This window comes from Carassius carassius, chromosome 12, assembly GCF_963082965.1.
Source record: "Carassius carassius chromosome 12, fCarCar2.1, whole genome shotgun sequence".
In the NCBI taxonomy this organism is placed as follows: Eukaryota; Metazoa; Chordata; class Actinopteri; order Cypriniformes; family Cyprinidae; genus Carassius; species Carassius carassius.
Window position 1 is genome coordinate 16535986 of NC_081766.1, and position 26474 is coordinate 16562459.

A 26474-nucleotide genomic window follows, 5' to 3' on the forward strand; every position below is an offset into this window, starting at 1 on the left:
GCTGCTACAGAAAATATTTTTACAATAATACAGGCAGCATGAATTAATGATTCCATTAAATTTTTCATTAAGAAATTGTACCATTTATTTGTGAAAGTACCAAATCAATTTAATAATAATAATAATTCCTTCTGTGTTTTTATCCTGAATGAGAAATTGTAAATATTTAGTCTCTCAGGATCTACACAACTATCTCTGTATTCTGTGATACTAATAGAAAAGCCTCTCAGCCTCTTTCACAAACACAATGCATCAAGCTGAGAGGCAGTGGACAGCAGGTGCTGTGAGCTCTTGACAATGACCCGGACACTGGCATTGAAGATGAAGAAAGAGCCTGGCGACCTGAATGCAGAAAGGTTTGGAGGTCAGTCAGTGAAGAGGACGCAGAAGGGACACAAATGGCTTCCACATTGATTCGAATGCATCGTGTAACTGATAACTTGACGGTTTATGTAAATACACACAAGGATATGGTGATGATTAAGATGGTATATATGTATGGAAAACACCCCTGAGTCAGTTAATTGCATTTTAAAGTCTCCAGTGGCACCATCAGGAAAATAATTTTAAGATATGAGGCCATACTGTGGCCGAGACAAAATATTCCTGTAACTTAGCAATACCTGTAATACTAATATAGCCATTAGAGAGTCCTTGGAGAGTATTTACTACCTTATAATTCCCTTAATGTAAAGCATGCTTAATATTTCTGCACACACTAATGACTCAAAGTGAATTTAAAGCTTGAAATGACTGCACTGCGTGATCAGATAACAAAATTCTTGATTACAAGATAAGATAACATTTTTAAATATTGACAGTGTTGGTAAAGTTAATTTAAAACTGTAGCTGAATAAGCAACAAGATACGCATAATCTACAGCAGTTAAGCTACAATAAATCAAAACTTAATACATAGCTAGTAAGAATAAAAAAAAACATCATTTTAATAATTTACTGTTTGAATAATTAACTTTTTACAAAAATCGAATTATATACTGTATATCAAAATCTATAAAGTGAAAGTGAAGAAGAATCTTTAGAAGATTGTATGAAATTAAAAACCTTTATACTGGGTTTCACATAACAGTTATAAATTAAAAAGGAGCTCTGTATTAAATGCAAACCATTAGCAGTGACATTTTGCAGCAAAAAATGTCTGCATTTTATGTCTGCTCACTGCATCCTTAAATTGATGTGTCATGATGACAGTGCTTTAATTTTTGCTGTGTACACAATAGTGTGACCTATGATATTTGACTCTTTGAGACACATACATTTTACATCTCCAGATCCCCTGTATTTAATTGTGTTTGAAGGCCAGGGTTCCATAAGCCACACGTCACATGCAAATTCCACATTAATCAGCAATGTGAAAGATGGTAAATGGAGTGAAAAATGTGTGCTTTAATTTTCAATATGAATAGGCTGCACGCACATGTGTAACCTATGGCATTTGACTCTTTAAGACATTTAAATAAATAAGACCATGCATAGATGTTTCTTTCGCTAATGTCCTATTGTGATACAGTCTCATGCTTTATTGTAAATAACTGGGCTTGAATGCAGTGCATTCACATAAGCCACAAGTTTGTCAAAAATTTCACACTAACCAGAAATATGAAACATGATAAATGGGGGTTACCTGTGCAATATGTGTGCTTTCATTTTCAGTCTGCATAGACTGCACATATTTCTGTATGTGACATGACATTTCACTCTTAACGTGGCATAAACTTTAATAAATAAACCATACATAGTTATTTTATTCACTAATGTCCTATTCTGATACAATCTCCAGCTTTATTGTGAATTACTGGGCTAGAATGCAATGGCTTAACATAAGCGACACGCTTGTCAAAAAATTTCACACTAATCAGAAATATGAAACATGATAAATGGGGGGTACCTGTGCAGTATGTGTGCTTTCATTTTAAGTCTGCGTAGACTGCACATATTTCTGTAAACTATGACATTTTATAGTGGTATAAACTTTAATGAATAAACCATACATAGTTATTTTCTTCGCTAATGTCCTATTCTGCCACAGTCTCCGGATTTATTGTGAATAACTTTGCTTGAAGGTCATGGGATCATATAACCCGCACATGTGTCACATGAGTAAAGTTGACGGGTACTTGTGCACAATGTAGCCTATTAGTTATAATGTGACATAAACAAAATTGATGTAGCAATGATAAATGCTACATCACTGTTGTTTATGTCTCATTATAACTAAAATGGCTCGTTACTTAAAATTGTACTCTGTTTGTAAATTGCGGCACTGTTATAAAATGTAGTTAAATAATAGCATTGTAATAAGCTACTTGTAAACTACTGTTACTAGCTGTAAACTGTCATACTTGTATGCTTACCTGGCAAGGTATTGTCCAGAGGAGGGCAACTCATGTTTATTGGGCTTGTCGAAGCAGTTCACCATGTTCTGAATGAGAGCCAGGTCTGGTCTCACCATGGTCGCAGCATATACAGCCCTGCCAATGAGCTGCAGGGTATCTCTAATGTAGAAGTTCAGAGGCTTGCGATTCACTTCCCCATAAGCCAGAAGACCCGGGGGAGAGCCAATGGAGTGTAGAGAATCCAGACTAAGTGGATATCCCATGATCCAGTGCATGTGTGGCAACGTAATTCTCAACTGGTGGGCGCTGTGCAGCACTCTGGCTGTACATTCAGGGTCGGAGCCGAAAAGCACCACAGAAGACGCCGGAGCAGAAGGAGTCCTGCTGAGGAGTTGTGAGAGGAGCTTCATCACCTTGTCCTCACTCAAGTTTTCCTCCAGTCTGGACAGGTTGAGGGTCTCCCATAGGTGCCAGTGGGCTCCATTCAAGCCCAGATGGCCCCGCTGTTTAAGCTCTTCCAGCATTCCCGTGTTCCCACCTCCCGGACAAAGAATGGCCGCTCCGCCCTGCCAGCCTCCCTTTAGCAACACCGCCAACAGCAGCTCCGAGAGTCCTGAAGGGGGCGTACGTGTCATCATCTGTAAATGGAAGCGGTTCTGAAAGCAAAAAACATATACAGTTAGGTCTAGGACTGCACGATTAAACGGAATAAAACCAAAACCGGGACATGGCTATTATCAAAGTGAAATTGAATTAAACAAATATATGCAGAAGGTGTTCCAGTCTAAAGCACAGCACTCTGTTTTGTTACACACGAGCGGCTCATGATCCAGTGTTTTCAGTGTTTCAGAGCTGCTCGGTTCACAGGAAATGCTGCTCCACATGAACTCAGAGAACTCAGTTTTGGTAGAATACAATGTGCATTTATGGATGCAACATGCGCCAACCATCTTTCTACACTTGCAATGAGAAGTGCTAATAAACCAGCTGTTTTTAACAAAAGAGAAGCTTTAAGGCAGGTTTACTAAATTCCTGGCGTGCTTCTCAACGCACTTATAAATTCTGTTGTAATCATTTTAATTTATGTTTTACCTTTGCAGTTCAAATAAACCATACATGTCATATATTTCAAACAGGGCATCTTGCTTTATTAATATTTATTATGAATGTCTTAAATAACAAACTTTAACAACATCGGGGAAGATGCTTTTAGCACAGCTGGATGGTTTGAAGTGACACTAAAGGGAGTGAAGATCATTTCACTTGATTCAATTCATCCAACCTCACATCTTTTCCTTGTGTCCTTCCCTCACATCCTGAAGGGGTAGAGCTAAGACCACAGCCCTTCAGAGTTTAACTTTAACCCTATAAACACACCTCATGCAGCTAATCAGGTTTATTTGAAAACTACATGTGTGTGTTGGAGCAGGATTGGATCTAAACTCTGCAGGGCTGTGGCCATCCAGGAAATTAGTTTTGCAACCTTTCTTTAGAATCTTCTTAATCAATGGTTTGAAAAGAAATTAAACAGCCATAAATATTTAAAATCGTTATTTAACTGTAATAAAGTTGGACTGTAAAATATTTTATTATAATATTTTTAATACTCATATTTTATTTTATAGAGGAATCCTACAATAGTAATATTTTTCATTTTAATATATTAATTTAGTAATACTAATAAGAAATAAACAACTGTCAGGAGAAAGCAGGCTGGATTCAGATGCGGGTAAACTCAAGGCTTTATTCGAAACAGAGGAGAAGAGTCACGGTTCACAGGTTACACTCGCAGTGACAGGATGAGTAGCAGATGAGTCACGTTTCACAGGTTTCACTCGCAGTGACAGGATGAGTAGCAGACGAGTCACGTTTCACTCGCAGTGACAGGATGAGTAGCAGATGAGTCACGTTTCACAGAAGTACGTATAACCGCCGGACCGGAGGGATGAACAGCTGGAAGCTACTAGGAGCTCAAGGCTTGTAAGAACAAGGGCAGAGGAATCAACTAAACACACTGGAGCCTGAGGACAAGACACGACAAGGTGAGTTCAAAGAGCTGCTAGATGATCTGAGCTATTGGTATGAATAACAACAGTCTGACAATAGACAGAGAAACACAGGGAATAATAAAGGGGAAAAAATTAGAAGGACATAGAGAACAGGTGGCGAGCAATTAAGGTTAACAACGGGGAAACAAGGGAGGCGGGGAAAACACAAACAGGCAGACGCGGTGAGCTGTCAAACCATCCCAACACACACACACCCACACCAAAAAGACAGGTGATTAGCCCCGAGACCCGACAGTACCCCCCCTCCCAGGAGCGTCACCTGGCGCTCTAGGAAGGGGCCTACCTCGATGCCGCCGGAAGTCCTCAATCAACGAGCGGTCCAGAATGTCCCGGGACGGCACCCAACACCTCTCCTCTGGACCATACCCCTCCCAGTCCACAAGATACTGAAACCCCCTGCCGCGGCGCCGCTCATCGAGTAATCTCTTAACCGTATAGGTAGGAGATCCATCCACAAGACGAGGGGGTGGGGGGGTGGGGCGACTGCAAGCAGGATTAAGGGGGGAAGAGAACACAGGCTTGACCCTGGAAACATGAAACACCGGGTGAACCCGACCAAGAGTAGGAGGGAGCTTGAGCCTGATCGCCACCGGACTAACCACCTTGGTGATGCGGAAAGGCCCAATGAATCTGGGTGCCAGCTTACGAGAAGGCGCCTGGAGAGGCAGATCCTTGGTAGAGAGCCAAACCCATTGACCACACACATAGGTAGGAGGAGAGGACCGGCGACGATCAGCTGCAGCCTTGGTTCTGTCAGAGGTTTGGACCAAAATCCTCCTGACTCTCTCCCAGGTGCGACGGCAGCGCTGGACGAAAGCCAGGGCGGATGGAACTGCTGCGTCGGGTTCCTGTGATGGGAACAGAGGTGGATTATAACCAACAGCACACTCAAAAGGGGACATACCTGACGCGGCCGCAGGAAGGGTGTTATGGGCGTATTCTGCCCAGGAGAGCTGCTGACACCAGGAACTCGGATTGTTGGATGCTAGACAGCGGAGCATTCTTCCTAGATCCTGGTTGGCCCGCTCACACTGCCCATTGGTCTGAGGATGAAAACCAGATGACAGACTAGCAGAGGCCCCAATCTGTCTACAAAATTCCCTCCAGAACCGGGAGACGAACTGGGGACCCCTATCTGAAACAACATCCACCGGTAACCCGTGGAGACGGAAGACGTGATCCACCACCAGTTGGGCGGTCTCCCGGGCGGAGGGTAGCTTGGGCAGGGGAATAAAATGAACCGCTTTGGAAAAGCGATCCACCACCGTGAGAACTACAGTGTTTCCCTTCGAAGGAGGAAGCCCAGAGACGAAATCAAGGGCAATGTGTGACCAAGGACGGGAAGGGATAGGGAGAGGATGCAGTAGACCATCAGGAGGGCGATTGACAGGCTTACTTTGGGCACATGTGGGGCAGGCCAACACAAACTGTCTAACATCCGCGGCCATAGTAGGCCACCAAAAACGCTGTCGGATGGCAGACAACGTTCTCCGAATACCTGGATGGCAGACTAACCTGGATGAGTGACCCCACTCAAGGACCTCAGAGCGCAGTGCAGCCGGCACCGGCAACCTGCCCGCCGGATACTCTCCCGGCACCTGCACCCCTCGACCGGCCTCCTCAACTCGCTGCTCGATACCCCACGAAAGAGCCCCGACCACCACCCCCTCAGGAAGGATGGCCTCGGCCGCAAACTCCCCTCCCGGAGCACCGAACAGGCGAGAGAGGGCATCAGGCTTGGTGTTCTTTGATCCCGGCCGGTACGAGAGGGTGAAGTTGAATCTGGCAAAGAAGAGCACCCAGCGGGCCTGACGCGAGCTCAGCCTCTTGGCCGAACGGACGTATTCAAGGTTCTTGTGATCCGTCCAGACCAAGAAGGGCTGCGCTGACCCCTCCAACCAATGACGCCACTCACCCAAGGCCAATCGTACCGCCAGCAGCTCTCTGTTGCCGATGTCATAGTTACGTTCTGCAGGGCTGAGACGACGAGAGAAGAATGCACAAGGATGAACCTTCCCATCATGGAGGGAACGCTGAGATAGAACTGCGCCAACCCCAACGTCCGAAGCATCAACCTCGACAATGAACTGGGCCTCCGGATCTGGAACCATCAGAACAGGTGCAGAGACAAAACGGGACTTTAAAATGTCAAAGGCTACCTGCGCCTCCCGGTTCCACCTGAAGGACACCTTAGTGGAGGTTAAGGCTGTCAGCGGTGCAGCGATCTGACCAAAATTCCGGATGTAACGCCGGTAGAAGTTGGCAAAACCCAGGAAACGCTGCAGAGCCTTCCGGGAGTCAGGGGCCGGCCACTGGGCAACAGCTTCAATCTTAGCGGGATCAGGCTTGATCCCCTCCGTAGAAATAATATGGCCAAGGAACGTAACAGACTCAGCGTGGAATTCGCACTTCTCCGCCTTGACAAACAACTGGTTCTCTAGTAACCGCTGGAGAACCCGTCTGACATGCTGGGTGTGTAATTGGAGAGAAGAAGAAAAAATCAAAATATCATCCAAATACACAAAGACAAATTGATTAATCATGTCACCCAACACGCTGTTGACGAGTCCCTGGAAAACGGCTGGAGCATTGGTCAGACCAAACGGAAGAACCAAGTACTCGTAGTGTCCCGAAGGGGTGTTAAATGCCGTCTTCCACTCATCCCCCTCCCGAATGCGCACCAAGTGGTAGGCGTTGCGCAGGTCTAACTTGGTGAAGACCCGAGCTCCCTGTAATAAATCAAAAGCAGAAGACATTAAAAGTAGGGGTACCTGTTCTTGATAGTAATGTCATTCAAACCTCTGTAATCAATACAAGGCCGCAGGGAGCCGTCCTTCTTCTGAACAAAGAAAAACCCTGCACCAGTGGGAGAGGAGGAATGGCGGATGAGCCCAGCCTGAAGTGACTCATGTATGTACTTGTCCATGGCCTCTCTCTCAGGACCTGAAAGGGAATATAAACGACCCTTAGGCGGAGAAGAGCCCGGGAGGAGATCAATGGCACAGTCGTAAGGGCGATGCGGAGGTAGCGAGGTGGCCCGGGCCCTACTGAAGACCGCCCGAAGATCATGGTACTCCGCCGGAACACCAGTCAGGTCAGAGGGATCCTCCTGAGGAACACAAGACACAGAGACAGGACAAAAAGCAGCACCCAAACATGACACGTGACAAGACTGACTCCAGGCTAAAACAGAACTACTAACCCAATCAATGTGGGGATTGTGCTTGTGCAACCATGGGTGTCCCAGAATTAAAGGAGCCTTAGGGGAATCAATAATAAACAGTTCAATCTGCTCATGATGACTGCCAGCAATATGGAGGTCTATCTTAGGAGTGACGTGGGTGATGGTGGTAAGGGGACGGCCAGCTAATGACCATGCTGAAACGGGACTAACTAAAGGAACAAGTGGGATTCTCCAACGTTGAGCAGAGGCAGCATCAAGGAAGTTCCCCTCAGCCCCTGAGTCCACAAGGGCGAGTCCAGTGTGTAAACGACTCTGGAAGGAGAGTTGGAACGGCAGCTGAGTGCGTGCTGCAGGAGAGCTTGAGCTGAGAACCGTGCCCACCAGGACTCTCCGCCTCACTGGTGGGCCCTGGCTTTTAACGGACACTGAAGGGCGAAGTGGCCTCCCTTGCCGCAGTATAGACACGCCCCCGACGACAGACGCTCCTGCTTCTGCCGTGGTGTAAGCCGTAGACGACCCAACTGCATGGGCTCCTCTTCCGAGGGCTGTCGGCCGGCTGAACTGGCAGAGGAGGACTCTAGGTGGCGCCACGGGGCGGGTGTTTGCCGTTGTTGGCGGCGCCGGCTAAGACGACCCTCAATGCGGAGCGCGAGACTAATGAGCCTATACAATTCCCGCGGGAGCTCTATGGCCGCGAGTTCATCCGAAATGGCGAAATCCAACCCCTCGAGAAAACGAGCGCGCAGCGCGCTCTCATTCCAGCCGCATGCCGCAGCTAAAGTCTCGAACTGGATAGCATAGTCAGTGACGGAGCTCCTCCCCTGAGACAGTCGTGATAACTGGGCCGCCGCCTCGTCACCCTGAGCAGAGCGATCAAACAATTTGGCCATCTCTAGACTGAAATCCGCGAAAGTGGCACAACAGGGAGCCCGCGATCTCCATACGGCGATTCCCCATTCGCGGGCACGGCCCGAGAGGAGTGTAAGGACATAAGCCACCTTGGTCTCTTCATTTGCGTAACGCCGGGGCTGCAGAGAAAACACCAGCGAGCATTGGGAGAGAAACGCTTGACAGGCGTTAGGATCGCCATCGTAGACCGGCAGATTGTTGGCATGGGGTTCGGACTCGTGTGACATACTGGTGTGAGGAACGGGCCCCCGGCTCGTTGCCTCTCGCTGAAGATCGTCCACCCGTGTGAGGAGTTCGGAGACTCGGGCACTGAGAACGTCCACATCCTGCGCGGTGGTGTTGAGCTGGGTGGCATGCTGCCCTAACAACACTCCCTGTTGAACGAGAGCCGAGCGAAGCGGATCAGATCCCGCTGAATCCATAATCTGGTCAGACTGTTCTGTCAGGAGAAAGCAGGCTGGATTCAGATGCGGGTAAACTCAAGGCTTTATTCGAAACAGAGGAGAAGAGTCACGGTTCACAGGTTACACTCGCAGTGACAGGATGAGTAGCAGATGAGTCACGTTTCACAGGTTTCACTCGCAGTGACAGGATGAGTAGCAGATGAGTCACGTTTCACTTGCAGTGACAGGATGAGTAGCAGATGAGTCACGTTTCACAGAAGTACGTATAACCGCCGGACCGGAGGGATGAACAGCTGGAAGCTACTAGGAGCTCAAGGCTTGTAAGAACAAGGGCAGAGGAATCAACTAAACACACTGGAGCCTGAGGACAAGACACGACAAGGTGAGTTCAAAGAGCTGCTAGATGATCGGAGCTATTGGTATGAATAACAACAGTCTGACAATAGACAGAGAAACACAGGGAATAATAAAGGGGAAAAAATTAGAAGGACATAGAGAACAGGTGGCGAGCAATTAAGGTTAACAACGGGGAAACAAGGGAGGCGGGGAAAACACAAACAGGCAGACGCGGTGAGCTGTCAAACCATCCCAACACACACACACCCACACCAAAAAGACAGGTGATTAGCCCCGAGACCCGACAACAACAACATTATTATTATTATTATTATTTTTATAATTGTGAATAACAATTTTTGGCCCAAAAATGCAGCCCTACAAACAAGCCTAGAGCATTTTGAATTGCAAATACAATTATTTAAAGAAAAAAAAAAAAAACACAAACAATAGTGCACCAAATCTGTAGCTTATACATACACACACTGTACACTGCAAATCACAATTTATATTAAAAAGAAATAAAGAAATAAAATCGCAATTAGATAATGCAACCCTAGGCAGGTCTTCACACTAATTCATCAAAACAAAAAACAAACTCTTACGATAAAATACAGATATCTTCTGCAAATGCATATTGTATTCCCTAATGACTATACATTTGAATAAGTAAGTGGGAAGTCTTGGGAGAGTGTCTCCCGTAGATCTCCCATGACTTACATCTTCCAAAGCTGCCTTACAGGGGAGAGAGGAATATATTACTCGCTCTGAACTTTTGATGACCTCATACTCAAGAACACTGAACACAACTCTTGTTTTGATGCAATCTCAGAAACATTTGAATCACTTGAATAAAGACCAGACACTAAAACAGTGAGGAAGAGCCTCTCATCTGAAATAGCTCCTGGCCATCTTTACACAGACACTCTGCTGTTTTTGATGTGGACTGACAGAGAGGCATGCATGAATGTGCTTTGAGAGTAAAAAATCGGATGTTTGGGTGTTCTGAGGGGGATAGCGACTGTTTGAACCTAGTGGGGTGCTGCGAGTGAACAGCACGGGCTGCTGCACTGAAGAGGAGTCCCCATGCAAAGTTAAAACCTGTGTGACTAGAATAACATTACCACCAGTGGTTCTGACACGCGTCCCTGTGACTTTCACTGATACTTAAAGCACATGAATTAGCACACACACTGACGACTCCATGCGGTGCCACTGCCAAACCAGATACATTTAAAAGATAAAGATTAAAACATGCCATTCATTTGGTCTCTAAGTTCTGCTCTGCTGAAATAAAAGAATAAGGCATCAAAAAAATAGAACTGGACCAAGGGGGTCCCAGTGATGTGCTGTGTACATATGGGAGCTGAGATAAGAAGAGAGAACGGGGCAGGCTTATCTTTTATTTACCAGTAAATCCAGGTGATGCCAGGTGAATAGCAAACAACCAAACAAATAAACACCTTCTGTGTGAAGGCAAACTTTCAGCCTTGAGGCCTCTCATTGCTCAATCGATCTGAAAACAGCTGCTCCTCCAAACAATACCGGCACCCAGTAGGACTTTACCCTTCTCACGTCTAAATGGATCCACAAGCTGACAGCATCTGAGCAACATGAGCTGTTTGATTTGTTCGCTCCATCTTGGAAGTTTAGCAGGAAATGTCTATTTCCATTTCCAACTTTTCCCACACCTTGCGGGCAATTATCACAATTTGTCTTAACACCAGGGGGAAATAAATAGGTGCTGTTTTTTTACCTGACATCTCATAAATGGTCCAAATGCTGTAGAGTTACACTTAATTAATATCTAACACAGCAACATGCAGGTTTTGCAGACTAATACAAACAGTAGTTTGGCCATCAAATTATCGTGCAGGTGTGGAGGACGGACGTGCTGAATCTATCTGTCACTCTCACACAGCGACAGCAGCTGATCCATAAACAACCCTTTACTGAGCAGAGAAATTGGAAATTACTATTACTAATTACTATTCGACGGCTAAACTCTAGCAATTCCCAGTAATTTCTGCTCTGATAGTTGAAGAGTTTGAGGTACGTAAATTTGAAATTATGTTTTGTTTTATACCTTCAGCAATTAATTTTCATATTATGAAATGTACTATTTCATCAGAATTAAAGGCTAATTTTGAATGGCTATTAATGGTAAAAGATGTTTTAAAGAACCAGATGGTCTATGACAACTAGCAATAGGGGCTAACAGGGCTATGCTAACCAGCCAAATCTCGAGCCCTTTAGTCTTGTTTTCAGAAAGAGCCTGAGGGAGCTTAACACAATGAAACAGAACTCAGGTGTCAAGACGTGTTTCTAAAAGCAAAACTATTTTTAACTTGACATGCCACATCAAAAACACAACATATGTGGTGCAAAACATGACGCAACCGCCTAAAATTTCTCTCTGCATATACACAGACAAACATTTAACAAACATCAGGCACTGCACAGCCCAATGGTAAATGGTTACTTACAAGGTCAGATATTCAACAACAAAAAATAGTCTAAATATCTATAACCTTTAATTCCACGAAAACATCACAGTCAACACAAAAACAGCGACCTTGGGAGTCTGCTAAATAATGGAACATTGTTCAAATCATGCAATCTGAAGCCTGATAGTAATTGACATTGACATTTATAGGTGGCCAGGTTAACAGAAGCAGTGTTTTGATGCAGTGCTTTAATAAAGATGCATTTTAAGACCAATGCTAAAACCATGCTAAAATAAAAGTCAAATAAAATAAAATCTAAACCTTGTTGACCTCAATAATTCAACTTTTGGTAATTCTTCATCTTTTTAGTTCCACAATGTTGTGCCAAAGTGCTTTTATGACGTAAAGAAAACTGCTTATCTAGATTCTAAATTCTGCCTTACAATGTTTGAGGTAAGAAATATGACGGCAGAGAGAAATGTGAGGGAAAGATCATCAATACTGCTTCTCCTCTGTTAAGAGTGACAGTAACTTAATTAAGAAAGACCAATGTGGGAACTGGTAGAGATTTGCCAACATTTTGAATTACTTACACAGGCTTGCAAAAAACAAATGTTTAATTACGAATGAAAATGAGGCTCTCTTTAGGCCTCTGACTGACATTTGAAGAGGATCATGTGGGGATAAAGAGGTGATTTATGCAATATTTCATTATACATATAAGTTGTTTTGGGTATTATGACCTGAGGAGTGATTTATGCTCATGTATCTACACTATTTATGCAAACTAGTATATCAAAAAAAGTATTTAGCATGATTAAAAAGGGTGAGCAGCTTATATATTTGATGTCAAGAGTAGCTATCATGCTTCATAAATTGTTCATGTGGCTTGAAAGCGATGCTTAACTACTTGCACAGTCTGCCATACTGAGTGGCGTCCCCACTGTGTTTAGTTAGACACATCATTAGGCATAAGAGTGTCTTAGCAGATGTGTGACATCCCAAGTCTCAAACTGCACCCGAGGCTCACTCCAGCATCAGATAAGAAGAGAGACGGCAGCTATTCATAATCACTGCATTATCATCAAAGTGCATCATGTCTTTTTTTACACTTCTGATCTGCTGTGGTAATTAAAAACATGAAAGAAAAAAAAAGTACCCGTCAAAATATGAATCAATATCCAAGCCACTATGCATGATGACGTTTGACCCTTACCCATGATTATGTATAACTCTCTAATATTCATTCTAAATATTTACTAAAAAAGTGTCACAAACACGCCAGGTTCCACCTCCACACAATCACGGCGCACACCCTCACCTGAATACTAATCATCACGACCTGATCCGCATCACCTATCATCCACCACAGCACCTCAAAAGCCACACACACGGACCCAGTCATTGTCCGGTCACGTTCGCGACAAGATCATTCCTGCGCTAACTATTAGGACTAACTCCTCTTTACCTTCTCTCCAAGGATAACCTCCGAAGACTCTTCTTCCATCTTCTCTCCAAGGATTACCTCCAAGATCCTCCTAAAGCCCCACGGTGCGTGTGTGTGGTCCCCTCCTTCCCGGCACGGATCCCAACACCCATCCACTCCTCACTTCCCGCTCCTCTGCTTGTGTTTCCATTCAATAAATACCATCTTTCATCTGTTACTCCTCTGTCTCTGAGTGATCCATAACAGATGACCGGACCAGCACCGAGAGACACAAGCATGAGCCTCACGGATCCCTTCCAAGAATTAGTTGATGCACTCCGCCGTACACTAATGTCAGCACCTGCATCACCACCACCAGCGAGCACTTCCGCGGATCCCATCATCCCTCCTTCACCTGCCGTGCACGCCAGTACCATGGCACGGCAAGCGCCCTACTCTGGTTCGGCGGAGGAATGCAGTGGATTCTTGCTTCAGTGTTCACTGGTCCTGGAGATGCAACCGCTCTCTTACCCAATGGATCGAGCTAAGGTAGCTTTCATTATCTCCCAGTTACAAGGCAAGGCTTTACAATGGGCAGATTCTCTCTGGACCCAGAATAATCCTGTAACCCAGTCATATTCTAGCTTCATCGAACATTTCTGGGAAGTTTTCGGCAAACCTGTCTGGGACTCCTCAATAGGTGAGAGATTATACAACTTGAAACAAGGGAATATGTCTGTCAATGATTATGCCTTGCAGTTCAGAACTCTGGCGGCCTCTAGTGGGTGGAACGAACAGGCCCTTCTCACTACCTATCGCCAAGGATTGGAGCCCAGAGTGCGGTTGCATCTCGCTGCATACGAGGATACCATCGGCCTCGAGCGATTCATCCAGCTGTCCATCCGCTTCGCCACTCGTATGCAGTCATGCTTAGAAGAGCACCAGGGCCAGGCGCATTCCTCCTCTCCGCTCGGCCGACCAGAGAACGTCAGCTCCCCAGAACCAGCCAGCGAGCCCATGCTCGTGGACTCCTACCGCCTCACTATGGCGGAGCGTCAAAGACGGCTGGCCCAGAATCTCTGTCTGTACTGTGCAGCTCCGGGGCATACCATAGCTGGGTGCCCCGTTCGTCCTCCTCGTCCCATGGTGAGTGCCATCCTTCCTTCACGATATTCAATGAAACCACTCACCACTGTTGTGACACTTACTGCGGCTGATGTGTCTCTTCCAGTTTCCGCCCTCCTCGATTCTGGGTCAGCCGGCAACTTCATCTCCGGCGCCCTCTGCCGTCAATTCAGGCTCCCAACCTCGGCCACGCCGGCTGCTTACCAAATCCACACCATTACCGGCAAGCCGTTAAGCAAGAAGTATGTACGCCACTGCGTGGGCCCAATCTCCCTCCAAACTGGACTCCTTCACCACGAGGACATTCATCTGCTGGTTCTGGAGGATTCCACCGCTGACGTCATCCTAGGGGCGCCCGTGGTTGGAGCAGCATAACCCGGTGATCTCCTGGAAGACCGGAGAAATCCTGAAGTGGGGCGAAGCCTGCTTTCAATCATGTATCTCCGGCTGTCCAGTTCCCGTGGAACGTCCCCCCGAATCACTACCAGTCTACACCACCTCTATTGAAAGCCCTGTCGTCAACCAGTCCATCTCCATACCCCAGTGCTACGCCCCCTTCAGTGATGTCTTCTGCCCGAAGCAGGCCTCCAAGCTGCCTCCACACCGGCCATGGGACTGTGCTATAGATCTGCTGCCGGGTGAACCAGTGCCTAGGGGACGGATCTATCCCCTATCCGTTCCCGAGGAGAAGGCCATGGAGGATTACATCAGGGAGGCGCTGACTCAAGGATACATCCGCCCATCTACCTCCCCTGCTGCTTCGAGTTTCTTCTTCGTGGCCAAGAAGGATGGAGGTTTGCGGCCATGTATCGACTACAGAGCCCTGAACAAGATAACTCAGAAGTTTCACTATCCTCTTCCCCTCGTCCCAGCGGCCCTAGAACATCTCCGTGGTGCCACTGTATTCTCCAAGTTGGACCTCCGCAGCGCGTATAACCTCATCCGGATACGCGAGGGGGACGAGTGGAAAACTGCCTTCATCACCCCTACTGGCCACTGCGAGTACTGCGTGATGCTGTATGGGCTAGTAAACGCCCCCTCCGTATTCCAGGATTTCATGCATGAGGTGCTCCGGGATTTCCTCCATCAATTCGTCCTAGTGTACATCGATGACATCTTGATATATTCCCGGAGCCAGGCCGAACATCGACGCCACGTTGCAGAGGTCTTGCAACGCCTGAGGGACTTCCAGCTCTACCTAAAGGCAGAGAAGTGCTCATTCCATCAGCCCTCAGTGCAGTTCCTTGGCTATACCATCGACCGCAGTGGCATCCGGATGGACGAGGGGAAGGTAAGCGCCGTCCGGGATTGACCTATTCCTACCACCATCAAGGAACTACAGCGATTCCTTGGCTTCGCAAACTTCTACAGACGATTCATTCAGAACTTTAGTACCATCACCAGTCCTCTAACCAACCTCCTTCGTCAGAAGCCCAAGTCCCTGTCATGGACTCCTGCCGCCACCGAAGCCTTCCAGGCCCTGAAGCTGGCCTTTACGACCGCCCACTCCTCGTGCATCCTAACCCTGATTTACCATTCGTCGTGGAGGTGGACGCCTCTACCACCGGAGTGGGTGCGGTCCTGTCTCAGCAGCAGGGGACACCCACCCCCTTCCATCCATGTGCCTTCTTCTCCAGGAAGCTCAACCCGGCGGAGGTAAACTACGACATTGGCAACAGGGAGCTACTTGCCATCAAGCTTGCCCTGGAGGAGTGGAGACATTGGCTGGAGGGAGCCAAACACCCCTTTCAAGTTCTCACTGACCATAAAAACCTGGAATACCTTAGGGCAGCCAAGAGACTCAACCCCAGACAAGCCCGCTGGGCGCTATTCTTCACCCGCTTCCAGTTCTCCATCACTTACCGCCCTGGGGCAAAGAATGTTAAGGCCGATGCTCTGTCCAGATGTTACTCACCCGAAGAGAGGTCTGAGAACCCCGAACCCATCCTCCCAGACAAAGTTATAGTTGCCCTATCACTTGGTCTGCTGAAACCCTACCTTCAGCCGAGACTCCTACCAATGCTCCGCCGGGTTGCCCACCAGTACATCCCTAGGACACGTCGCACTCCTCTCATCCACGCCACCCATACATCACTTGGCACTGGTCACCCGGGGGTCAATGAAACCATCTCGTTGCTACGGGAACGCTTCTGGTGGCCCAACATGGCCTCGGATGTCAGAAGGTACGTGAGTGGATGTAACAGCTGCGCCATGTCCAAGAGTCCTCGCCATCTACCATCTGGCAAACTCCATCCTCTGCCCGTCCCCAACAGCCCGTGGTCACACCTGGGAGGGGATTTCATGACCGACCTCCCTCCCTCTGATAATAACACATGTATTCTGATTGTTGTGGATAGATTTTCTAAAGCATGTCGTCTTCTTCCTCTGAAGGGTCTCCCCACTGCCATGGAAACGGCAGAACTGATGTTTAACCATGTCTTCAGGTACTTCGGCATTCCAGAGGACATAGTGTCGGATCGGGGCCCCCAATTCATCTCCCGAGTATGGAAAGCAATTCACTCCCTCCTAGGTGTGGCCATCAGCCTGTCCTCCGGCTACCACCCGCAGTCCAATGGGCAGACGGAAAGGAAGGTCCAGGAGATCGGACGCTTCCTCCGTACCTTCTGTGACGGCCACCAGAACTCCTGGAACCAATTCCTGGGGTGGGCCGAGTACGCACAGAACTCCCTCCGTCAACCCACCACCGGACTCACACCCTTCCAGTGCGTACTCGGCTACCAGCCACCCCTGTTTCCCTGGTCTGGAGAGCCCTCTGACGTTCCCGCGGTCGACTATTGGTTCCGGGAGAGCGAGAGGGTCTGGGACGCGGCCCATCATCAACTACAACGGGCGCTCCGTAGACGCAGGATGGCAGCCGACCTTCGCCGTTCCGAGGCTCCCCAGTACCAACCCGGTCAGAAGGTCTGGCTGTCTACCCGGGACATCCGCCTGCGTCTACCCTGCCGCAAGCTTAGTCCCAGATTCATTGGCCCGTTCACTATCACTCAGCAGATCAATCCGGTCACCTACAAACTGCAACTTCCTCCCGAGTACCGGATTCACCCCACTTTCCATGTCTCACTCCTGAAACCTCACCATCCTTCTGTTCTTCCCTCCACAGAACCTGGCGAGACGGAAGCCCCCCCTCCTCTCCTCCTAGATGACGGCGCAGCCTACTCGGTCAAGGACATCCTAGACTCCCGGCGGCGTGGTGGGCAGCTGGAGTACCTAGTGGACTGGGAAGGATACGGTCCAGAGGAACGCTCCTGGGTCCCACGCAACGACATCTTGGACCCCTCCTTGCTGGATACCTTCCACTCAAGACACCCCAACCGACCAGCTCCCAGGGGTAGAGGACGCCCACCACGACGTCGGGGTCCCCGGCCCTCAGGAGCGGGCCCTGGGGAGGGGGGTACTGTCACAAACACGCCAGGTTCCACCTCCACACAATCACGGCGCACACCCTCACCTGAATACTAATCATCACCACCTGATCCGCATCATCTATCATCCACCACAGCACCTCAAAAGCCACACACACGCCATCCAGTCATTGTCCGGTCACGTTCGCGACAAGATCATTCCTGCGCTAACTATTAGGACTAACTCCTCTTTACCTTCACTCTAAGGATAACCTCCGAAGACTCTTCTTCCATCTTCTCTCCAAGGATTACCTCCAAGATCCTCCTAAAGCCCCACGGTGAGTGTGTGTGGTCCCCTCCTTCCTGGCACGGATCCCAACACCCATCCACTCCTCACTTCCCGCTCCTCTGCTTGTGTCCATTCAATAAATACCATCTTTCATCTGTTACTCCTCTGTCTCTGAGTGATCCGTAACAAAAAGTAGGCAAAAAGTACCTTGATGACCTTATACTAAAGTCTGCATCTGACGGGCACTTTACTGTCCCTTAAGGCCACAGGAGATGATTTGTAAACAGCAGTGAGGCAACACAACTGATGCTGTAAGTCACATAACAATGACATCAAGATAAATGTACTACATTTGGATTACATTCATACTACACACATTTATCTAGAACACACATTTTTAACATTCTTGAAGGAAGTACTTATTACAAAGTGCCTACTTTGAAGGAATGCAATTTCACATGAAGACTTATGAATACTTTTTTTTTAACGTAAATTAAGCATGGCTGATGAAAGTGATGAAGCACAAAGCATCCATACAATGTCTCCCTTCGCTGGGCATTAATTTGAGAATATCCATTCGGCTCTACTATGAAAATGTCTTATATTATACATTATAATAGGATTATTAAATAATATTATGCATAATTATATAACGTATTGTATTTTGTTTTTAGATTTTGTAAATCTGCTATAAGAAGACAAAAAAAAGATTCAGAATTATTACAATTTTATGGTAAAAGAAATATGAATTATTATTTATTTAGCTCTGGGCTGTAATAATTTAGCATTATAAGGCTAATCAATTGCTTTATGGATTTGGTATGATTAGGGATAATCAATTGCACTTAGGGCTGCAACTAACGATTATTTTGATAATCGATTAATCTGTCGATTATTTTTACGATTAATCGATTAATCGGTTTATGTACTTATATTTTAGTTTTTTCCATTTTTTCCCCAAGTAAATTATTAATAAATGGTCTTTATCATTCAGCATAGATTTAAGAGATTTTAACCATTTTGCACTGTCATATCCTCATCAAAAATATACCTGGAGTTGTTTTATTGTGTTAGTAATCCTTTGTCGAACTCTTCTGCAATCAGAACACTGACCCATACTCTAGCAAATTTCACAAGGAGATTTCAAATAATGTTTTCACCATGGCAGTCCTTAGAGCTCCTAAAATAGTTTAACATCCCAAACAAAGATTATTAAGGAATCTTTCAGAACATATTTTCACGAAGAATAAGGATAAAACAGAATAAAATTGCAGTGCATTGTATTTTATTATATACTGGGAAAAAGCTTTATAGCTTTTGCTGTGAAATTGTAAACAATCCTTCGAAAAAAGTGCCAATGGCATGAAACCTGAATGGAACTCACAATTTAAAGTAAAATCCATCAGAAGGTTGTCCAGAAAAAAAAATGGGACACACACAAAAAACCTGCTGTGTGAAAAAGATTAGTGAATAATACTTAGAAAAAAAAGTGCATTTCAAATATCTACATTTACCTCTCTCATTCAGTCATAATTAGGCTGCACGACTGAATTTTGAACTGGTAAATGACAAACTGATCACAGAACATGCTTTTACGACTAAACATTTGCAAACAACATTGTACTGGAGAATCTGCACAAATGAAAGTCTTAGGGGCCGTTCACAAATCGCGCCTAAAAACGCGTGGAAAACGCTAGGCGCGCCGCTTTCTCCTTCTTTCCAAAGCGCTCGCGCAGAAGCGCCCCTGAGGCGTCTGCCTTTGCTAAGCAACCATGACGTGCTCTCTCCTTGAAGACGCGGAAATTTCAGCAAAGGATAAATGGATTTGCAGCTCAAAAAATCGCTTGCAGTAGCTCTGCTACTAAATTTATTTCAAAATGGAAATCCATATACAACTATGATCAGCTGTTCCTTTCATCTTGACTGAGCTTTTAACGTTGTTACGGGAAAGGATGAAGCTGATTGGTTAGTTCTTGTCACATGACCCGCGGTGCGGTTGCTGCATTCTGAAAAGTTGAAATGTTTTTAACTCGATGCGGTGCGGTGTTGCAAATAACGAACTTGAGCGCGCAAAAGACGCGATATGTGAACGTCCCCTTAAACATTGCAGTAGTGCAGAGTTTACAGGTTACTCTTCTTTTTTAAAGGCTCAATGTAAAGTACTCCCACATCACGCTGAATGCTGCAGACGTAGACATCAGAGACGCTGTTCGGGAAGCACGTGACATAAAACAAGGCCAGCTATTGGCTATTCGCTACTTCTCCTGTTGTACTGGCTGAGTAAAACCTCCGGTGGCTCATTACTGCCACACTTTGGTCACCGCAGATTTGAAATATGCACGAAATGAGCCGCTTACGGCAAATAAAAGTTATTTAGCAACGAATCGATGACTAAATTAGTTGACAACTATTTTAATAATCGATTTTAATCGATTAAATCGATTCGTTGTTTCAGCTCTAATTGCACTGAGATCAGATTGCAACCAAATGCTATGTGTCAAAAGCTGTGACTAAAACTGCACTTAATTTTTTTTTTATCTGAACTGTGCATACAGTATGTGCTACAGGAATCAAATCTTTATGGTGTGATGATGAAAGGGAAACCAAAGCTGAGAAACCCAAATCTCAGCTCTTTAAGCAGCTGCGAGTGTGAGCATTTTGCCCCAAACTGTGATTGGTTTCCTCTCCAAGGGCAGAAAGTGTTTCCGTGTCTTGTTTTGTTTTTTACTGCTGCTGGTTAATTGTGTGTGTGTGTGTGTGTGTGTGTGTGAATATCACTAAATATCACTGTCCTGTGTGCACTGCTGCGCCCAGTTTGCATCTGAAGTATAATGCCATTTCTGTGTTATTAAATGTTAGCTGCCTAGACTATGACCTGTTATTAGTCTTGATAACATTTCCAAATCTTGTTTGCTCCACAGTGACCCTAATATGACACTGCGAAAATGTCCCATTCCATGAGTGAAAGGAAAGCCCATAAATTTCTCCATAGCATAGAAAACAGCACTGTAATGAGGCTTTGAAATCAAAATGTTTTTTTTTTACACTTTATAATAGGAGCGATCACTCACATTAGGCCTGGTGAATAGTGCACTCCCACTGGGCGATAAAGTAATATTTGAAAATGAAAGCCATTTGGGGAAATGTGAGTTTATGAATGAGGTGATTTACCAAATGATCCTGTCCAAATTCACCAGAACAGAATCTTAAACATCTAGCAGCGCACGCCAGAGGAATGAGTCCTCTGTGAAGGTGCTAAAAGGTGTTAAAATGCCTTTAAAATAAACTTTTGCAGAGGCTTTTCGTGCAAAGAGAAGTTACAGTTAATTGCAAAGACAGTCCTTGAGGAGCTGTGATTTACAGCTGTGCTTAAGGCCATAATGTTGACAAAGAAGGATTGTGCTCTCAGTATCTCTCAAAGGTCTTGGGTCATCTCTTGGGTCATCCTCACAAGGTTTGGTTACAAGCTTTAAAGTTGTATTTATAGAAGTATGTTGTTCTGCCTCCATGCACCAAACAGTAAAGACAATATAAAAATAACCAACTCATCTGCCCTGCACCCATCTTCCATTGTTTGGCCTAACAGGTAGCCCCGCCCCAACCTCTTGTCATTGGCTGAATCAGAAACTGACACGTTGGATACACATTTTTGAACTACTTTTGTTGTGTCTGCAAATTGAATTGGGGTAGAAAATATTTTATCCCCTTTACCAACATTTTTAAATACACATTTTACACTTTTTGGACACTGTGATGGGAAAAAAAGTACTTAGAAAATATATTTGACATTTTTAGTTCTTATCTTGATTATGTAATGACACTAAAAGTTAAAATTCAATATAACAGAACACTGACAAAAAGGGATTTAATATCATAAAGATACCTTTGGGAAAGTTATCTAAATAATTATCTAAAGACAAAATAAAAGTATAATGAAAATCTAATTATATGTTCCTGCTGCTTATCTAAAAAGTGCCTACTTAATTGATTTTTGTTGAGTCAGCCTGATAAGAAAAGGTTAACGTTAACTTTTCTGTTTAATTGTAACAAGTTTGAATGCTAATAGTGTTCTGATGGCCAGAGGAGATCTTTTCAGCAGATATAAAACGGACACAGAAATAAGTTCCTCAGATACAGTAAATCTACACATAAAGTATGCTTGGGAGCATTTTTACAAACCAACATGCTCTGAATCCTGAATTCTCACACTCTATGGAACAGTGTTCAAAAATCCTTTAAACTGTGATGTACACAAATGTACAGAGCCGTGTTAAAATTTCAGATTGCTAAGACGTTCATTAGCATTACTTCCATGAGTCGTGCGCTGCATCTCGCTCAATTAGCAAGCAAAGCACTAGGCAGTGAGAGCTGCCATCCACAGTCATCCTGAAGTGCACTGAAATCCTCTCTCTGTAGCCTGGCATATGCAGCCCGCTCGGCCCAGCCTCATCTAGATGCTTCATATGCAAAGCTGCTTTCAGAATGTTGACTGATAGCATTTGAAATGTGCAAAGGACATCACAAGTAAAGAGTAATCTTTTCAGGCTTTATGCAAAAATATCTTCACTGAAACACGTTATCTGATTCAAAGCCAGGCCGGCGGTAGGCCTGCTCCACGGTGGGCTTCAGAAAAGATCCTAATATATGATGCATGACGCGTAATGTGTTCCAGGATTAATGACATGAATAATTATCCATTAATAATTGATAAAATTTTAATTAACTTGAGGATAAATGTATGATTTAATTAACCCTTTTAATCCTGAAACCTTGCTACAGTAGATGGTACAGTATAATAAAGTGTGATATAAAAGATATAAACTGACTTTATTATTGCTAATGGTTGCAAAGCCAATTATGATGATGGCCTTTGATAAAATGAGAGGAATTAACAAAATATTGTTCCTTCTATGAATAACTTTCAATTTAAAACCACAGCTTTAGGACATCTGTTTTTAAGCTCATGTTCCAATTCCTCAGTTTTGGAGAAGAGCCGTAGCACCTATCTGTGTCATCACTGAATTTCCCTAATCCAAAGACTATTGGTGTGTGCTTTGCAGATAATGATGATTTCATGCTTGGATCAGTCATCCCTTTTCAAGTTCTGGTTGACATTTACATGGTTTCTGCTCAGAAAGAATAACATTTTGCAATCGATGTCTGAACACGACAGGCCTAAATCCTCACAGGAGGTCGGGATGCCAAAAAACAGAGTCTGTTGGTGGGTTGAAATTTATCAGGCTGAGGCGAAATGAAGGCCTCTGGTTGATGGCTTTGGGAAGAGTATATAACTCTGGAACAGGACATATGAATGTAAAGATGATCTAAAATTCTGCAAAAAAGATATTGCTCTAAGGCCGAAGGCAATGAATTCTGGAGAAGGTGTTTCATTTGGGATTGAAGGCAGATAGCAGCAGAGCTAGAGTTATCTTTTTAAGTCTTCTGGACAGAAGTATGTTCATTCCATGAGACTCTCTTAAAGTTCAATGGGCTTTGCATCCTTTTTTTACCTAGAACCCACAGATATGATTATTCATTCTGGGGAAAATAATGTGTTAAAGTTAATGCCAGGTGTGTTTGTCATCTTGTTTCACACTGAATGCTATTGCTGACGAACATGATCCAGGACAATAACTGACTGTCTGATGTAGCATATCGGAACACATTTATGTACACCTAAAATTCAAGATATTTATATATATATATATATATATATATATATAGAGAGAGAGAGAGAGAGAGAGAGAGAGAGAGATACTGTATCTGCACAACTGCACATGTGATACTGATTTTATACAAAAGTTTAATAAACAAGGAGCTAATATTGTTACATTTTAGATGCAATATTGTCTGCATTATCTATTTTTGCTCAATTTCACCAATTGAAATCTTTTCAAACAAAGCCACAGTAATAATTTCAAATTTCATTATTAAATTTTTTTGTAATCCGTTAATGCCCATTAATCTTATACCATGCCTTCTCTGAACAGTCTGAGTAAATATTCCTAAATATAATTGAAAACAATGTTATTGTTACGGATCACTCGGGAAGCTGAGGAGTAACAGAATGAAGATGTTTATTGTACACAGACACAAGCAGAGGAGCAGGTAGTGATGAGTGACAATGAGGATGGATCCGTGAAGGTAGGGTGAAGACTTCTTGGAGGAAGTCTTGGGGAACTGGGTCTTCGGAGGGAATCGCTGGAGAGAGTAGAAGAGGAGTTTGTCCTTATAGTAAGCATACAGGAATGATCTTGTCGTGAACGTGACCGGACAATGTTTGAGTGCGTGTGTGTGGCTTTTATGGTGCTGCGGTGATAGGCTGGTGATGAGGATCAGGTGGATGTAGTTTAGAACTCCGGTGAGGGTGTGCGTTGTGATTGTGTGGAGGTGGAACCTGGCGTGTTTGTAACAGTACCCCCCTCCCCACGGCCCGCTCCTGAGGGCCGGGGACCCCGACGACCTGGTGGGCGTCCTCTTCCCCTGGGAGCTGGTCGGTTGGGATGATTGGAGTGGAAGGTATCGAGTAAGGTGGGATCCAGGATGTCGTTGCGTGGGACCCAGGAGCGTTCCTCTGGACCGTAACCTTCCCAGTCCACTAGGTATTCCAGCTGCCCACCTTGCGCCGGGAGTCCAGGATGTCCTTGACTGTGTAGGCCGCGCCGTCATCTAGGAGGAGAGGGGGGGGGGGGGCTTCAGCTTCGCCAGGTTCTGTGGAGAGAGAGACAGAAGGATGGTGAGGTTAAAGGAGTGACACATGGAATGTGGGGTGAATCCGGTACTCAGGGGGAAGCTGGAGTTTGTAAGTGACCTGATTGATCTGCTGGGTGATGGTGAATGGGCCAATGAATCTGGGACTGAGCTTGCGGCAAGGTAGACGCAGGCGGATGTCCCGGGTGGACAGCCAGACCTTCTGACCGGGTTGGTAGTTAGGAGCCTCGGATCGGCGAAGGTCGGCTGTCGTCCTGCGCCTGAAGTTGGTGATGTGCCGCGTCCCAGACCCTCTCGCTCTCCCGGAACCAGTAGTCGATGGCGGGGACATCCGAGGGTTCACCTGACCAGGGGAATAGAGGTGGTTGGTAGCCGAGTATGCACTGGAAGGGAGTGAGTCCGGTGGTGGGTTGGCGGAGGGAATTATGTGCGTACTCGGCCCACCCCAGGAATTGGTTCCAGGAGTTCTGGTGGACGTGACAGAAGGGAACGGAGGAAGCATCCGATCTCCTGGACCTTCCTCTCCGTCTGCCCGTTTGATTGAGGATGATACCCGGAGGACATGCTGATAGCCACACCTAGGAGGGAATGGAAGGCTTTCCACACCCGGGAGATGAACTGGGGGCCTCGGTCCGATACGATATCTTCTGGGATGCCGAAGTACCTGAAGACATGGTTGAACAGTAATTCAGCCGTTTCCATGGCTGTAGGTAGGCCCTTTAGAGGAAGAAGATGACAGGATTTAGAAAATCTATCCAATATAACCAAAATACAGATATTGTTATCTGAAGGCGGGAGGTCAGTAATGAAGTCCACCCCTAGGTGTAACCACGGGTGATTAGGAACGGGCAGAGGATGGGGCTTGCCAGATGGTAGATGGTGAGGACTTTTGGACATGGCGCAGCTGGTACATCCACTCACGTACCTCCTGACATCCGAGGCCATGTTGGGCCACCAGAAGCGTTCCCTTAGCAGCGAGAGTGTTTCATTGACCCCCGGGTGACCAGTCCCAAGTGACGTATGAGTGGAGTGGATGAGTGGGGTGCGCCGTGTCCTGGGGATGTATAGGTGTCCCGGTGGGCAACCCGGCGGGTGTTGGTAGGAGGCTCGGCTGGAGGAAGAGTGTCAGAAGACCAATTAATCGGAGAGACAATGATATTTTCTGGGAGGATGGTTTCTGGAGTTTCAGATTTCTCTTCGAGAGCGTAGCATCTGGATAGGGCATCGGCCTTTACGTTTATCACCCCTGGGCGGTACGAGATGTTGAATTGGAAGTGAATAATAAGAATAACGCCCAGCGGGCCTGTCTGGGATTGAGTCTCTTGGCTACTCGAAGGTATTCTAGGTTCTTTTGGTCAGTGAGGACTTGAAATGGGTGTTTGGCTCCCTCTAGCCAATGCCTCCATTTCTCCAGAGCTAGTTTGATGGCTAATTCCCGATTTCCGATGTCGTAGTTTACCTCCGCCGGGTTGAGTTTCCGGGAGAAGAAGGCACATGGATGGAGGCGGCTGGGATTCCCCTGCTGCTGGGATAGGACCACTCCCACTCCGGTGGTTGAGGCGTCCACTTCCACCACGAAGGGCCGATCGGGATCAGGATGGACAAGGAGTGGGGCGGTCGTAAAGGCATGTTTAAGGGTTTGGAAGGCTTCTGTGGTGGTTGGAGTCCAGGAGAGAGACTTAGGTTTCTGGCGGAGGAGATTGGTAAGAGGACTGGAGATGGTACTCAAGTTGCGTATAAACCGTCTATAGAAATTGGCGAAGCCAAGGAACCGCTGCAATTCTTTGATGGTGGTTGGAGTGGGCCAATCCTTGACTGCGCTCACCTTCCCCTCGTCCATCCGGATGCCACTGCGA

General features: G+C 45.8%; 1 protein-coding gene across 1 annotated transcript in view; it reads right to left on the reverse strand.

Moving 5' to 3' along the window:
- The window catches only part of LOC132154935 (glutamate receptor ionotropic, NMDA 3B-like), a 61679-nt gene that overhangs the window by 19594 nt on the left and 15611 nt on the right, over positions 1-26474 (reverse strand). The window contains exon 2 of the mRNA XM_059563668.1: positions 2375-3012. Within this exon, the coding sequence (XP_059419651.1) occupies positions 2375-3012 (638 nt within the window). The remainder of the gene's footprint in view (positions 1-2374; positions 3013-26474) is intronic.